This window comes from Ictalurus furcatus, chromosome 14 (genome assembly GCF_023375685.1).
Source record: "Ictalurus furcatus strain D&B chromosome 14, Billie_1.0, whole genome shotgun sequence".
NCBI lineage: Eukaryota > Metazoa > Chordata > Actinopteri > Siluriformes > Ictaluridae > Ictalurus > Ictalurus furcatus.
Genome location: NC_071268.1, coordinates 10,391,674 through 10,407,864, shown reverse-complemented (window position 1 = coordinate 10,407,864; position 16,191 = coordinate 10,391,674). Strand labels below are relative to the sequence as shown.

The following is a 16,191-nucleotide window of genomic DNA, read 5'->3' as shown; positions in this document are numbered from 1 at the left end:
GTGCTACACTTTTGTAGGAAATCGAAATGCAAAAATGTGAATTTGTTAAAAGCTCTCAGCACCTCAGCATAGGAAATCGAACAACCCTGGCAATTCCAGTGAAGTCTGCATGTGATCAACGTGCCAGCCATGAACACCACCATATTCTCTGCTGATGAGCAACCTGTGTGTGTGTGTGTGTGTGTGTGTGTGTGTGTGTGTGTGTGTGTGTGTGTGTGTGTGTGAGAGAGAGAGAGAGCGAGATTCTCTCGGAGTTCTTTACGTTCTCATTACCAGGTTGAAGTGACCCAAATCTGATTTTCTGCCTTGATGTGATGCAGGACATCACGGACATGAAAATCTGATCTTTTCAAATCAGACCTGAGCCAGTTGTCACGTGATATGTATGAGAACGGAAATATCGGACTTCACACGGCTTTTTTCCAAATGCACATGCTAGGGATGGGCGTTATCTTATCGTTTGCGATATACCGGTAGAAATTCTCCCCACGATTAGAATTAGTCTAAAGCCTAGTTGATGACGTGTTTCTGCATGCGACCCGTTCGCAGCTCACGTGCAGAGCGAGAACAAGTATGGCGGAAGGCGGACGTGAAGCCGAGGAGGAGTTCATCCCTAAACGAGGAGCTACCTCTACAATCTGGAACTGGTTTGCTTACAGAAAATCAGTTTTACTTTTACATCAATGTTTGTGTTTCTGAGGCTCTCAAGACTGCACGCAGCTATCAGATGTAGCCAAGAACAGTAGTGCATGGTACTATATTTATATCGTCACTGATATCGTTATCGCAATAAATACCAGAACATATCGTGATATAGTTTTAAGTGCATGTCGGCCATCCCTAGCGCATGCATATGCGAACAGGCACGTCATTGTCATTGTTAAAATAGCAGTGGAGGACGGCGGCGGTGATATTTATTGGAAGGATGGGGAAATTGGTGATTTTAGTTATTTATATTTGCAGAATCAATTCAAGCAATACTGGAAGGAACCTACTGCAAAACCAGGAATAAATTGATGGGTGCATGCACAGTGATTTGTGGAACTGGTGTGTTCATATTAGTGACAGATATAAGTCAGTTGATGTTAAGAATGTGAACTGTCCGGAGAGACCAATCCAATCTGAGCAAATGTGTACATAGAACTTACATTCTCTTCTCTCAGCTTCTGCAGTTTTATCTTTGTATGTAGAATTATCCAATTCAGTAACAATACTACGGTTAGTGTGTGTGTGTGTGTGTGTTAGAATTATACTGTGCTTGTATGTAAGCTTTCCTACATCGAGAGAGCACTTCTTTCTTTTTCTTTTTTTTTTTTTTTTAAATAAACAGTTTTAAGTTTGTTGTTAGATTAGTTTCAGAACTATTCAGTATTCAAGCTGTTGCACAATTTCTAGGTCATTATTTATACTGAAGCAAATGTGTGCTATATATCACGTTAATCCTTTGTACAAAGGGTCAGCTTTTCTCTGAGTCCTATCCCTTCCGTTGTAGCATGTGTAGAGACGAAACACCGATGGATCCAATCTAACATGGATCATCGGGTTTTACACAAACTTGTGGAGTCTGTGTCAGCTCGAGTGTCATTAAAGTACAAAGAGGATTCCAAATACTCTGAAACTCTGCAATGCATGTAAATGTGTCGAAGATATCATGTGTAACGAAAAATAATGCTAAACAGAAGGTTTTTCAGTTGTGTGTGCAAACTTTGATTTTATATATATATATATATATATATATATGTATATATGTATATATATGTATATGTATATATGTATATATATGTATATGTATATATGTATATATATGTATATGTATATATGTATATATATGTATATGTATATATGTATATATATGTATATGTATATATGTATATATATGTATATGTATATATGTATATATATGTATATGTATATATGTATATATATGTATATGTATATATGTATATATATATATATGTATATATGTGTATATATATATATATATATACATATATATATATATATATCCTTTGATGATGTAAGATATATTAAGATAAGCCATACACTGGAAATTAAAGAAACAAATAAAAAAAATTTTTTTTTGGTCAATCTGCTGTTTTGCCAGCAACCAATAACAAGAGCTTCTCTCTCTCCCTCTCTCTCTCTCTCCCTCTCTCTCTCTGCTTGCATGTTAAGGAAGTTGAGGTAAGTTATTTCTAATTCATTTAATTAATTAAGCACCTTTGTACTTTGTTTTGCATTGTGATGTTTCCTGTTTGGCTTTTTTTTTAAATTTTCTCTCTCTCTCATGCATACCTCACGATCTCTCCCACTCTTATGTACACTCTCTCGAGCTTAATTTTTTTTCCACGTGCTCACTTTTTCATGCTCAAGGATTCTCTTTCATGTCTCTCCCACTTCCTCATTTAAACACATTTTAATGCAACCTGATCGCACAAAATATTTATAGAAACCCTTAACAAGCAGTTGTGATTCACTGAAATTTCATAGCGTTGAAGTTTGTCAGAAAAGACTGTCATAATCGAACATGGTCTGCACTTATATAGCGCTTTTTTCCAAAGCACTTTACACTGTGTCTCATTCACCCACACACTCACAGACCAATGGTAGCAGAACTGCCATGCAAGGCACTAACTTGCCATCGAGAGCAACTTGGTGTTCAGTGTCTTGCCCAAGGACACTGCGGCATGTGGAGTCATGTGGGCCGGGAATCGAACCGCCAACCCTACGATTAGTGGACAACCCGCTCTACCACCTGATCCACAGCCGCTAATAATGTTAAAGCCACTGGGTATGAGAGGGGTGTCCACCCTAGCTGACATACCAGTGCTTGTGTAGACAACAAAGGAAACTAGAGAACCCTGAGGAACCCCATGCAGACATGGGACAGGGAGAATGTACATGTACTGTATATAAACACCAATTCATTCATTATTTTCATTGATGAGCTTACACACCTTCTGTGGTCTCTAATCTGCAAGAATAGTTTGCTCTGGTATCAAAAAGGTATATCACATTTCAGAATATTGAATAGTCTTTCACATCCATGTATGTGTTATTCAAATAAAGTCCTAATTATTTGTTGAACATTAACATTTATCAAGTGTGTATTAATTATTAGCCAACATGAGCAGTATTTCTATAAATATGAGGCCTCAGATCCTCTTTGCTCTTGCCGTGTGTGTGCTGAGAGGTGAAACCGATATCTAATGTGTACGGAAAATGGAAATGAAGGAAGTTTTCTTTTTTAAGCTTGTTCCAGTAGTTCCTCCTATTCTTCATGATACAATAAAAAGACATTTCGTGATAGGAGTAATGGCTGTTATTGTGGACCAACACTTAAAATGACCAGCGCTGCGTCTTCTCTCTTTAGAGGAAATCCAGGAACCGGAGGAAAAAAAAAAAAAACAACACAAAACTGTGATTTACTGCTCAGTGCTACTTTTAAAGCTGCCATTGTTGTTCCATCTTTATAATAATGAATAATGAAGTGTGCGACTTCCAGTTTTCACTGAGGCCTGTGGGAATAAAACACAGAGTGTTATTATCAATTTAGAGCAGTTAAGCTTCGCTGAGAACAAACCTTAGCAAGCAGTTTTTACAGGTCTTCTGTCGTTTTTTTATGCTGAATGGGTGTGTGTGTGTGTGTGTGTGTGTGTGTGTGTGTGTGTGTGTTAGAGAGAGAGAGAGCGACTGTGTGTATATGCAATGTACACTTTTAAATAAAACATCCATTGCCAGAAATTAGCTTAATCAGACATTTCATTGTTTACAATGTCTAGTCTATTATTATTATTATTATTATTATTATTACATATGAACACACAAAATTGACAGAATCTGAAAGTTGGCAAACCTCCACATATGCTTTTTAGCGTCTCTGCCATCGCTGATATCAGATTGACCTTGAAAATGTCGAAAATTGAAGAAATAATAAAAATGCAAATACAGACTTATCTTCCGTAAAGCTTGTATGTGTCAAGAGCGCAAAAAAAAACTGCTCATTTCCATTTAAACTAAACAATATCCTTATAGCCTTGTAAAACTATGAAATGGCCTGTAATATTCGATTAGATTCTGTAGGTGGATGTACTTCCTTGTGAAAGTCAGAATAATGTTGTGTTGAAGTGCTTGACTGATTTACATAAGAGATAACGATGTTCAAGGTATGCCACACCCTGCCGAATCTAAACAAACTTGACAGTATCTTAGCGAGTTATTTAAATATGGAAAACATGGAAGAGAGTGTGAACCTTTTGCTTGTTCTTACTGAACAAGAAATCCCATCATCAAAAAAAGGCCATTTCCAGACATGAATGATGAAACATACATTTAAAATGAGAATTAAAAAAAATCAAGCTACAAAAACCCCCCCAAAAACAATTTTGATTTCAGAGGCATGTTAAGCTTCACTCCACCATCTTGTTAGAGGATCTGTGATGTCCAGTGCCCTACATAAGTATTCACTCCCCTTGAATATTTCCACGTTTTGTAGTGTTTGAACTGAAATGGATGTAATGCTAGATGTATTGTGTAAATCAAATGGGACAAAAAAAAAAAGTCCAATTTAATTCCAGCTCAGTTCCAGGTTGTAGATTACAAAATCAGGAAAAGTTTAAGGGGGGTGAATCACTGTAGCGCAATATTTCTGAAACATTCTCAAAGACATTTTGATTGGTCACTGAAACTTTTTGAGTGAGAGAGAGAGAGAGAGAGAGACAGAGAGAGATAGAAATGGAAGGGCATTCATATGGCCTAAGGCCTGAAGGGATGTTTGGTTGGAAATGATTGGATGGTTTGCAAGTTATAGAGTTCAATGCTGTCCTATTTTTACCCACAATTCACTGTCACTCTCAGCTGGAAGCCTGTGGTCAGCCATGGCCTAGTTTATCTTGGGAAGACGCAACCTTGCGCTATCTCGCTCACTCTCTTTCTTTTGTCTGCCTCTATGTCTCTGTTTGTCTGTCTCTCGCTCTCGCTCTCTCACTCTGACTCTCTCCTTGCTTTGCTTTTATCTGCTGTCACACTTCTACAAAATCTCTCACACATAGACTCAATCATTTATCCTATAATTACTTATTTACCTAGTTACCTAGCATTGAGTTGCATTTGATGTGGGTTGCCATTGCCATCGCCATCCCCCATTATGTTTCCTTTATAGAAATCACAATTTCCCAGTTATATATAGTCACACACACACACACACACACACACACACATACACACACATACACACACACACAGACAGGTTTGGGTGCTACATTATATATGCTTTGGTGAAACAGGAGGAATTGTTCTATTTTTACAAGTTTTAAATTTAGTGAAATTACTCGATCATCCACATAACCTCCAGAATTCCACTAGAATTACACTAGAATTCCACCTTCAAAATTTGGGAAGCAGTGCCAGAGGGAGGAATGAAACCAAACTGCACCAAACAAGCAGCAATAGCAGGGGTAATCCAAAAAACCTAAACTAAGAAACAAAACACGGTCAAGAACTAGCGTAAGAAAAACGGAAACAAACACTCAACAATACTGCGTGGAGAACAAAGTCACACAGGGGTTTAAATACTGTACACAGACTAATCAAGGGGAAAACTAGGAACAGGTGTGAATGAACATGACTCGTGAGGGGAACAACCAATAACGATACAGGGGCGGAGACAAGACAGAAGCCAAAACAAAAACATACATGGTAATGTAAACAAAGTCAGTAGCTTAAGCACACTGAGTGTTGGAAGGGGAAGTACCTGACATTTGGTCATGTTTATAGATTACAAAAACATTACAGTAAGTCACAGTGTGTTTTGGGTGAGACAGACTTCCATTATTTGCTAACAGCATAATCTTTATAGCTTTAGTGGGGAAAAAACTATGTGGGAAAAGTGCTTGGTTGTAAGAAAAACTCAACTGCAAATACACCATCCCTCCCCACAAAAAAAAAACAACAAAACATTACTTTGAAATGACTTAGTGCTCTTGCTCTGATAAGTACATTACTTCCAGGGTGAAAAGCAGTTAATTAATATTGGCTTTAAGCCCTCATCATGCTCAAAACGCTGCTGTTATTCAGGTCGAAATGCAAAAGCTTTTAGAAATGCCCTGGCTGGGACTAATGTGCCGTGAGGTTTGCCTTCATGTGTGTCTGCACAGTGGCTATTCAGATCCAAGCTGTGTAACCTGGTTTACTTTTGCATGAATAGAAATGAACCAGGACATATAGTAGGTTGCTGGCCCCAGTCCAAGTCCAAGAGTGTGATTACGGTAACGGCAAGTTAGCCATCGTAACTCTTATAACTTAATTGTTCTTTAATAATGCTTCAGCATTGAATCTAATAAAACATTAACCAGTCTTAGGCAACAATCTCATTTAAACAAGGTTTCTTTGATGATAATGGCTGTACTTTATAGCCATACTTTTCAACGTTTTTTTCCCTGCTGATAGCAGAAAGACTATTGTAAATCTACTAATCTACTATTGTAAATTTTTACCATATGTAAATCTAATGATTTACGTAAAATTCGTATTATTTTGACTCCTGAGTGGCACAAGCGAAAGATCATTCAGAAGATTGCGAGTTCGAATCCTGACGATGCCACAGCCATCCATGGCCAGGAGCCAAGGGAGCAAAATTGGCCGTGCTCTCTGGGTGGGAGGAGTTACATACTCCTGCTCCACTGTCAATCCCAGTGGTACTAACTAATCATAGGCATCTGTGAGCTCATACATGTGGAAGAGGGTAAGTAGCACTTTCCTCCGAGTGTGTTAGACTGCCCTGTGATATTCTAAATATTTCAGGCGTAAACAGGGTTGAGTAAATGTTGTAGGAAGTAAAATGTTTTTTTTTTTTTTTTAAATTTTTTTTAGAATAATGGAAAGTGACTTATGGAAAGTGAAGCATTTGAACCCTTTCTCGCAGTACACTGGCGTTCCCTTCTGCCGGTGAAATAGAAATCGACTAATCAGACATTTTCAATCAGTATAAACAAATGAATTATTTTATCACCACAAGTCTGTTATAAGATTAGTCAGGACACTGTTGGGTTTCTGTATGTAGAGTATCATGACTTTGTGTTTAGCTGCTGATGAGCAGGGCAATGGGATAATGGAGGAGTGTGAGCCCCCTGCTGGACAAACAGTTCACACCTCCCTAGAGTAACATTGGTCAGAGATAAAACAGACAGCACAACTAAAGCTTTTTTGGATAATATACAATAAAATTATAACATTAAAACCTAGTAGGCTGAGTAAAAACAAAAATAAAAAATACTCATGAAAAACTGCAAAATCTTAAAGCCCTGAGTGTCTGCTTCCTTATGAGCCATTAACCACTATTGTAGAAATTCCATTTTTTGTCCTCTGGTAAAAGATTTATTGACTGAGTTAATGATTTTATTTGAAGGTTAAGCTGATTTCAAAGAGTTGGAGATATTACCTCAATCATGCATTACATTCATAATGGTTAAAATTAGAGATGCACCGATTATTGGCCGATAAAGGCAATTTTTCACGTTACATCCGATGATCAGGGCCGATTATATCCTGTCAATCAAAAGAAGGAGGGAAAACACATCGATTTCGTGCTGTGTGTAAAGATGATGTCGCTTGAGTGGAATGACGACAAAACTGCACTTTGTAATCTCTGCACTGATAAAAATTTTACACCGGAAGTGAGCAGCAGTGAAGCGGGAGTTTCGGCGTCGAGGTTTTTTTTTGCTGCGCTGCTCGAGCTGAATTAAAGCTCCAGTACACCGTTGAAAGATTTAAATGAAGATGAGTTGACAAAAAAGTATATATTGTACAGAAAAATATATTTGTAGAGTAGTGTATTTCATATGCAGTTAATGTTAATATGTAAAAAAGTGTATATTATATATTACCAGTTTGATGTTAATGATGAAGTAGAAATGCTTTTGTCTGTGGTGAGTGAATGTGAGACTAACAGGAGGTTTTTTACAATTCAGCCAATTAATTCTGTTAATATGAATTAATAACATTCAATAAGTTAAGACATCTTACTTTAATCTTCAGAATTTAGTTCATGTGTTAATGTTAATGTGAGTTATGTGTTTTCTGTTTATGAGACCAGTTACTGTGAAACAACTTGTTGAAATAGAGAGAGTAAAGTGTTTAATTGCATTTATTTTAGAATTGTGGAATTAATTATTATTAATTTAAAAGAAGGTATAAAAGGCAGAACTATCTGTATTGGTTATCGGTATCGGCCGATATCACTCTGAATAATTGGTTATCGTATCGGCTGAGAAATTTAGTATTGGTACATCTCTAGTTAAAATGCTTGAGTCACTCATGGTTAAGCCTTCATATTTATAACACGGTTCTAGGAACTCAATACACATGGACTGACATACTGTATGATCAAAGATGTGTGTAGGATTTTTTCTTCTCAGTTCTGATAGAGGACTTATTTTGTCTTTCTATAGGATGATTCCTTCAGGACCTGGGGCCCAAGCAAAGCACAAGACAAAGGTATGAGAATTGTGTCTATGTGTCGCTGTGTCAATTCATGCTGCCTCAACTGTATAAGCATTCTTTCACCCCGTCTCACCTCGTTTGGCCTCACATCTCCTAAATGAATCGTATAGAAAATCCTCCAATCACACAGGGGGACTCTCCATTTTATAGGTCAATGATCTCAACAATCTGTGCTGCACATCTGGCCAATCAATAACGAGAGAGAGAGAGAGAGAGAGAGAGAGAGAGAGATGGGGAGATAAAGATTTATTAGAGTTTAAAAAAAAAATGTTCTGCATGAAATCTGTGAGTATGTATGTACTTGTATTCATTTATATAATTACGTTTACATTGCTGTTTTCTTTACAGGAAATTACGCTATTAAAACCTACTTTATGTGAAAGCACACACACACACACACACACACACACACACACAATCACTCTTTCACTGAGCTGAACACAGTGCCTTGCTCATCTGTAATGGATCAGAAACATAATGTACTTGTAATTATGGAGAAATATTAATTAAATTAGACATGGTAATTTGATGAACATAGTGATCATGAGGTTTACTACACCTTGGACAGGTTACTGTGTGTGTGTGTGTGTGTGTTAGAAAGTAAAAGGAACACTTTATTGAGTAGTCTAGAGGGATATATCGAGAAAGATAAAGGCTAAGAGACACTGACACGCAGGTAGACAGGTGAATAGAAAGGTACATCTCTCTTGATAATGGTGATCAAAGAGAGCCAAACTGTACAATAAGATTGTTACAGCTTGGAACTTTCACACTCTAACACGTAGCTCAGCTCTCACACCAGCTGCCCTGAATAACAAACACAGCTTGGGCACTTCACCCTCCTGTTTTTGCCACACTAATGCTGTTTTATCTGCTGTCTGCCTACAGATGAGAGAGTTCACATGTAGCACAATGTAGCTTGAATAAGTGTAGCTCAAATAAAACATTATGGGTGAAGTAGTTGACATGTGTAATATGTTGTTCAGGTAATATAGCCAGGACAAATAACAAAGTATACATGTAACATTTATAAAAGAAAACAAAACAACAACAACAACAACAACAACAAAAGACAAAGTGGGTGTGCTGTTATAGGAAAATAGTCAATGACAGTGTGGTGTGATTTGGCCCAACACAAAGCAAAGTTACTGTTACCACCCTATAACAGCACATTTTATACCTCTTATACAGCAGTACAGCAGCACATGCTAATATATTTTATTTGATTAAAGAATGGCATCATTTTTACCTGTTTATAATACATTTAGTGTTGAGGATCATCCACAAAGCACATTACTTCATGTTATCACTTATAAGCAGTGGTGGAATTGGCCAAGATACACTGAGGGAACTCTAGTTGAGGCATTTCTTTTCTTTTTTCTCCCAGATGACTGGAATGTAAATCAAATTGAAATATAAAAATATAAAAACCTCTATACTGTATATACTGTGTGTATATATATATATATATATATATATATATATATATATATATATATATATATGTGTGTGTGTGTGTGTATCATGTACATTAATTATTCCATATCTCCACCAAAAAATATGCTTTCTTGAGTACCAAGACAGGCACAGGAAAAATCAATGAACAACATTCCTGAAATACAGTGGGGGAAATAAGTATTGGATGCGTCAACATTTTTTTAATAAATATATTTTCATTGAGGCTATTCACATGAAATTTTCAACAGAAATCCGGAAATATGAAGAATTCACAACATTAAAGTTCATAAATAAAGTTATGTGTGATAAAGTGCAATGACACAGGAAAAAAGTATTGAACATACTAAGAAAAAGCAGTTCTCCAAGACAAGGTAAGGCAAGGAACCAGCTGAAATCCGTAAGCAATTATACCCTCTATCTGTGCAAATTAATATCAGCTGGGTTAATAAATTGATAGTAGATTGATGGTCTATAAAAAGACTTTTCATTACCAAGGTGTCACACAATAAACATCTCATGATGGGTAAAAGCAAAGAGCTCTCCCAAGACCTTCGGAAACTTATTATTGCAAAACATATTGATGGAATCGGATACAGACGTATTTCAAAACTTCTGAATCCTCCAGTAAGCACCATTGGGGTCATTATCCGCAAGGGGAAGCATCACTCCATCATCAACCGGCCACGCACAGGAGCTCCTCGCAAGATTTCTGACCAGGTAGTCAGAAGAATAGTCAGAAGTGTAGCCCAAGAAGCCAAGGACCACTCGGAAAGAGCTCCAGAAACACTTGGAGGCAGCAGGTGCCATCGTCACAGAGAAAACAATAGGCAATGCACTCCACTGCTCACGCTCACCCCGCAAGACTCCATTACTAAAGAAAATTTTGAAGGTCGAAGCATGTCGAAGCTCATTTACAGTTTGCTACAACTCATTTGGACAAGCCTATGAAATACTGTGAGAGTGTAGTCTGGTCAGACTAGAGCAAAATTTAACTTTTTGGCTGTCATACTACACATCGCGTTTGGAGAAGAAATGGCACTGCACATCACCCTAAAAACACTACACCAACAGTGAAATTTGGAGGTGGAAGCATCATGGTGTGGGGCTGTTAGCGTTTTCAATACTTTTTTCCTGTGTCATTCCACTTTATCATACATAACTTTATTTATGGAATCTAATGTTGTGAATTCTTCATATTTCCAGATTTCTTGAGTTAATGATGATGTCTGGTGAAAATTTTATGTGAATAGCCTCATTGGAAATATATTTACTGAAAAAAATGTTGATGTGTCCAATACTTATTTCTCCCACTGTATGTGTGGCACAAAACAAATACTGTTCATTCAAAAGAATCTCTGCTTAGAGATAATGAATAAATATGAAGGCTAACATAACTGTGGATATAATACATAGCAAGGTATGTTAGTGAAAATATGAACAAAGGCATTCAAAATAGATCGACCCTGGATAATTTCAGGTACGTGCACACAGTTTTATCCATATCAAAGTTTCCACTATCACATCTGTTAAAGTAACTGTTTTTGTGAAGATTATCGCCTCCGTTAAGACTCTGTTAACTTCCCTGAAGTGGTCTGATCGGTCCTGTGACGCTGATAGAGAAGTGTTAATATTGGCTGCAGCCTGTAGGTGTTAAGACCAATCAAGAAAGTCAACATTGCGCAACTACATGCAAAAAATCCCTGTGTACATGTGCAGAACTCGAGAGACCCTCTTTATTTCCTGAAAAACATTTAGCTGGTTTAAACTGGAACTCTGTCTCCACGTGTCAACGTTGTGCCCAAAAGTTTGCATACCCCTTGCAGAACCTGCTAAATCTTAATACTGCTAACAAAATAAGATTGATCAAAAAAAATCCCATTTTGTTCTTTATTTGTCCTGCCCTAAATAACCTATTTCACATAACAGATGTTTACATATAGTCCACAAGAAAAGATACTAGCTGAATTTATAAAAAATGAACCCGTTCAAAAGTTTACACACCCTTGATTATTAATACTATGTGTCGTTACCTGGATGATCCATGATTGTGTTCATGTTTTGTGATAGTTATTCACGAGTCCCTTGTTTGTCCTGAGCAGTTCAACTGCTCACTGTTCTTCAGAAAAATCCTCCAGGTCCTTACATTCTTTGCTTTTCCAGCATATTTTGCATATTTGACCCCTTTCCAACAGTGACTATATGATGTTCAGGTCCATCTTTTCACACTGAGGACAGCTGAGGGACTCGTACACAACTATTACAAAAGGTACAAACGTTCACTGATGTTAAAGAAGGTAACATGATACATTAAGAGCCAGGGGGGTGTAAACTTTTAAACAGAATGATCAGTGTAAATTTTTGAACAGGATAGGTGTAAATTGACATGCTGTTATTGGAAAATTTGAGGTGTTAATACTGACGCAAAGGGTATCACACCACTACGTTGTTGATTATTGTCCTACTGCAGCAGGCTCCATCTTGTTTTGTTCCTTACTGTATATCCTGTATATTTTGGACGTCAGGGTCAACTGTAGTTCTTTGTGTGATTTCTCCAGGTAGAATTGTACAAATGTATACTGACATTTCATTTCTGGTTCGAACCCTCTGAGATTACTCGACTCACTAAAACGTACCGTGAGCACTTCATGGTGCCTAGTGTAGGCTGGACATAATGTAATAACATGCCTCTACAAATTTTTACAAAAATTTAGCAATCTGTGCACTTCATTTTGGCTCTACTCATTAAATCTCTCTAGCATCTCTGAGGAGTATCAAAACCTGGCTTAGCAAGAAATGATCGAAATGGCATTGATGGCACTTCAGTTAGTTTGATGAGAGTTAGCTCATAATTTCTCTAAACATGTGCATTGTGATAACAGTGTAATTAGATGTAGGTGATGTAGGTAGGTAGGTATCTAGTTGTGCCTTGGAAGGGATTTCATTTATACAATGACTGTGGAATTGGGAAAAGGGAACGAGAAGAATTGTGCTATTATGCTTGCCGAGGCAAAGCTGATAGAAGCCAGTGCTTGGGGTGCTTTCAAGTCTGTGTGAGAGACAGCCCAAGGGTTTGTGATGAGCTGGAGGGCAAATGTCATCGAGTGAGTCTATGCATTTAAGAGATCAGAAGTGTTGCTATTGAAATGAAATGTTGTAGCATAAATGTGAAACCTAACATCCTATAAAGCAGAGGTTCTCAAGCTTTTGTAACTAAAGCCCCCCCCAAGCCTCCCCATCATGTGGCACGGTCCACCCCCTCGATCCATATTGGAGGAGATCAGGTATAATGATTATCTATATATCTACATGTTCCATTCATTTATGGAACATGAATGATCAAAAATGTTTCTGAACACTATAACTACTTTGAAGAAGAGAACTAGGCTGTCATAATGTGGACTATTTTACATGTAAAACATGTTGCATTACATTCGTCTTGCGTTCTAAAAACATTTGCATATGAATGAAGTAAATTGGGACAAAGGGTGCGTCTCGTTATCCATGACATTGTTAAATCTCCGGCTCTCAGACACTCACTGAACAGAGCAGACACAGAGAGAGGTGTGAGTGCAGCAGGAAAGCAAGACCTCGCACTTGCAGGACAGTACTGCTAACATTTTGAAAGTTGCTAAGGCTTGTCCAAAAAGTCGCTAGATTTTTCGCAAGGGGTTTTTTTTTTTTTTTTTTTGCAAAAAGTCGCTAAAGGGGTCTGAAAAGTCGCTAAGTTGGCAACACTGGTCTGCACTGACAGCTAGATAAAAGGCAGTCTAAGCTCCGCCTCTCTCCAGCAAAATGAATATACAGAGTGAGAGAGAACGTGGGGTTTTTCATTTTTTGTGCACATTCTATCTGAGAAGCAATAAAATACACCGAGTACACAAATGATGCCCTGTCTGTGTTTTTCTTGAAAACAATTTGCTCCCACCTTCCAATCTCGCCACGCACCCCTGGCTGAGAACCACTGCAGTATAAAGCATATGTTAAAACATATACAGTATAGCACCATTAACCTTAAAAGTAGGTGTAACTATATTAGATTTACTGAAAATCTTGAAAATATGCCATCATTCAGCAGAAGAAAACTGAGTGACAGAGCAGCAGTGCTATAGAGCCGCATCAGCCTTCTGTATCCTGGAGGGAACATGCTTTCATCCAAACGCAAAATCCTATATGAATCCTTCTAACAGCGGAGAAATCTGACCTCGAGCCATCCTTGGGGATCTTCAGTATGTTCTCACTGACTGAGGCAATGTGAGAGAGGGGGACAAAGAGACTGTGCGCCAGAGGATTGAAAAGGTCAGAGAGCGTTCCCTCGACTCTCTTATCAGCTACTGAACAGAGACGTCGACATTGTCCAACACCCCCCTCCACCCCCCTCAATCTTACACGCTGTACAAGCCACCCTTTATTCTTTTATCATTGTGTGTGTGTGTGTGTGTGTGTGTGTGTGTGTGTTTGTGCGCATACATTATGACTGCAGAAATTTACTGTAAGTCTGAATGTCAGATTCATTGCTCTGTGTTTCACTGAGAATCCAGTCACTTTTTTCTCACTCTGTCGTTACTGTTGCACACACACACACACACACACACACCCTTTCTACTCTTTTCACAAATCTGGTGCTCGTACCTGGTCTTTGGTTTCCTAGAAATCCCTTTGTATCAAACACAAAACTTTAAACCCCTGTTCTTATTGTAGTAATACTTACTCCTTATCAATATCTGAACAATACCTTTAACCTTTTTCTAGCAAAAATGAAAATAGTACTAAGACTTTGCAATAGAGTTAAAAAAAAAAATAAACAAAACAAAAAACAAAAAATGAAAAAAAAAACATGAAAAAGATTAATACAAAAAAGTTACACAGCTATACAAACATTTAAAGAAACCAAAGTGCAATAAGTCTGATAGAGACAGATATAGTATACATCCATCCTCCATCCATCCATCTTCTATACCGCTTATCCTTTTCAGGGTCACGGGGGAACCTGGAGCCTATCCTAGGGAGCATCGGGCACAAGGCGGGGTACACCCTGGACAGGGTGCCAATCCATCACAGGGCAGAATAGATGCAGTATACAGTGTAAGGAATATACACAGGGCTTGTTGTTATACTAGAGGAAATGTGGGGCATTACTACCCAGAACTTTATTATTTTCTTAACCTTTGTGCATCCTTTTTTCGTCATTTTTGTCTTTTTCATTATTATTTTGAAAATCATTTTGTCTGTGTTAATCCAAACAGCATACATTTTGCAAACGGTGTGTATTTTTATTAGGGCTCCAACTAATGATTATTTTGAAAATCGATGAATCTGTCGAGTATTTCTTCGATTAATCGATTCGTTGGATTAAAAGGGCCATTTTTATTTTCTGTACTTTTTTTGCCAAAAAAAAAACCAACTTATTTCACATTCTGCCCGATGTTGTTTTTCAAACATTGTGCACATTGAAGGTTATGAAAAAAGTATTAAATGTATCTATGTGGGTTATGCTATACACTGTGCAAAGGATTTTTTTTTAACTATTAACATTATATTTTCAAAACAAAAAAAGCAACTGATCGTCCACAAGCTTTAAAGCAGAAGTTAAATCACTATATTAAAAATGTAAAATAAAAGCACAAACTAAGTGTTAACTGGTAAGAGGCTGAATGTTCTGCAGTAATACACACATTCACTATACGACACTTCTTACATTTATATACAATTACATGTTATAACCCCATTAAAGTTACTGCTCTCATAAAAACACAATTACTTTAGTTTTTAAATACAGCAAACAACATATTTGTTCAGACTGAATATTTTAGTCAGAGTTATCATGTGCTGTTTGAATGATGCGCATGCGTGGACTCGTGCTCATTCAGTGAAGTTTAACGGTCAGGACGAGGCTTTATATAAAATGGAAATATTAGCGTGAATTTCTAACATTTACAGATAAGGATATAAAGGTAAAAGTCTCATTTCTGTGCTGAAGAAAACACGTCCGGAACACATTAAACATCACACGCATCTGTAGCAGCATCTGACACGACGAGCCACGTTAATACACTTACAAGTTTGTTCGAAGCGCTGAATATAAAACATTCTCATGTTTTGGACGACCTGGATCGTGCACATTTCCCACAGCAGCTCACTCTGTGACCTCCGCTGTTTTCCAGATGTGTTTTATTCATAGAAATGCGTTTTTCACCATTGCGAAGTGACATCACTGACCAGTGCGGGGGGGATTGT

At 37.5% G+C, this 16,191-nt stretch overlaps 1 protein-coding gene across 1 annotated transcript in view; it reads left to right on the top strand.

Moving 5' to 3' along the window:
* The window catches only part of spock1 (SPARC (osteonectin), cwcv and kazal like domains proteoglycan 1), a 270,805-nt gene that overhangs the window by 127,154 nt on the left and 127,460 nt on the right, over positions 1-16,191 (top strand). The window contains exon 3 of the mRNA XM_053641888.1: positions 8,448-8,493. Coding sequence (XP_053497863.1) covers positions 8,448-8,493 — 46 coding nt within the window. The remainder of the gene's footprint in view (positions 1-8,447; positions 8,494-16,191) is intronic.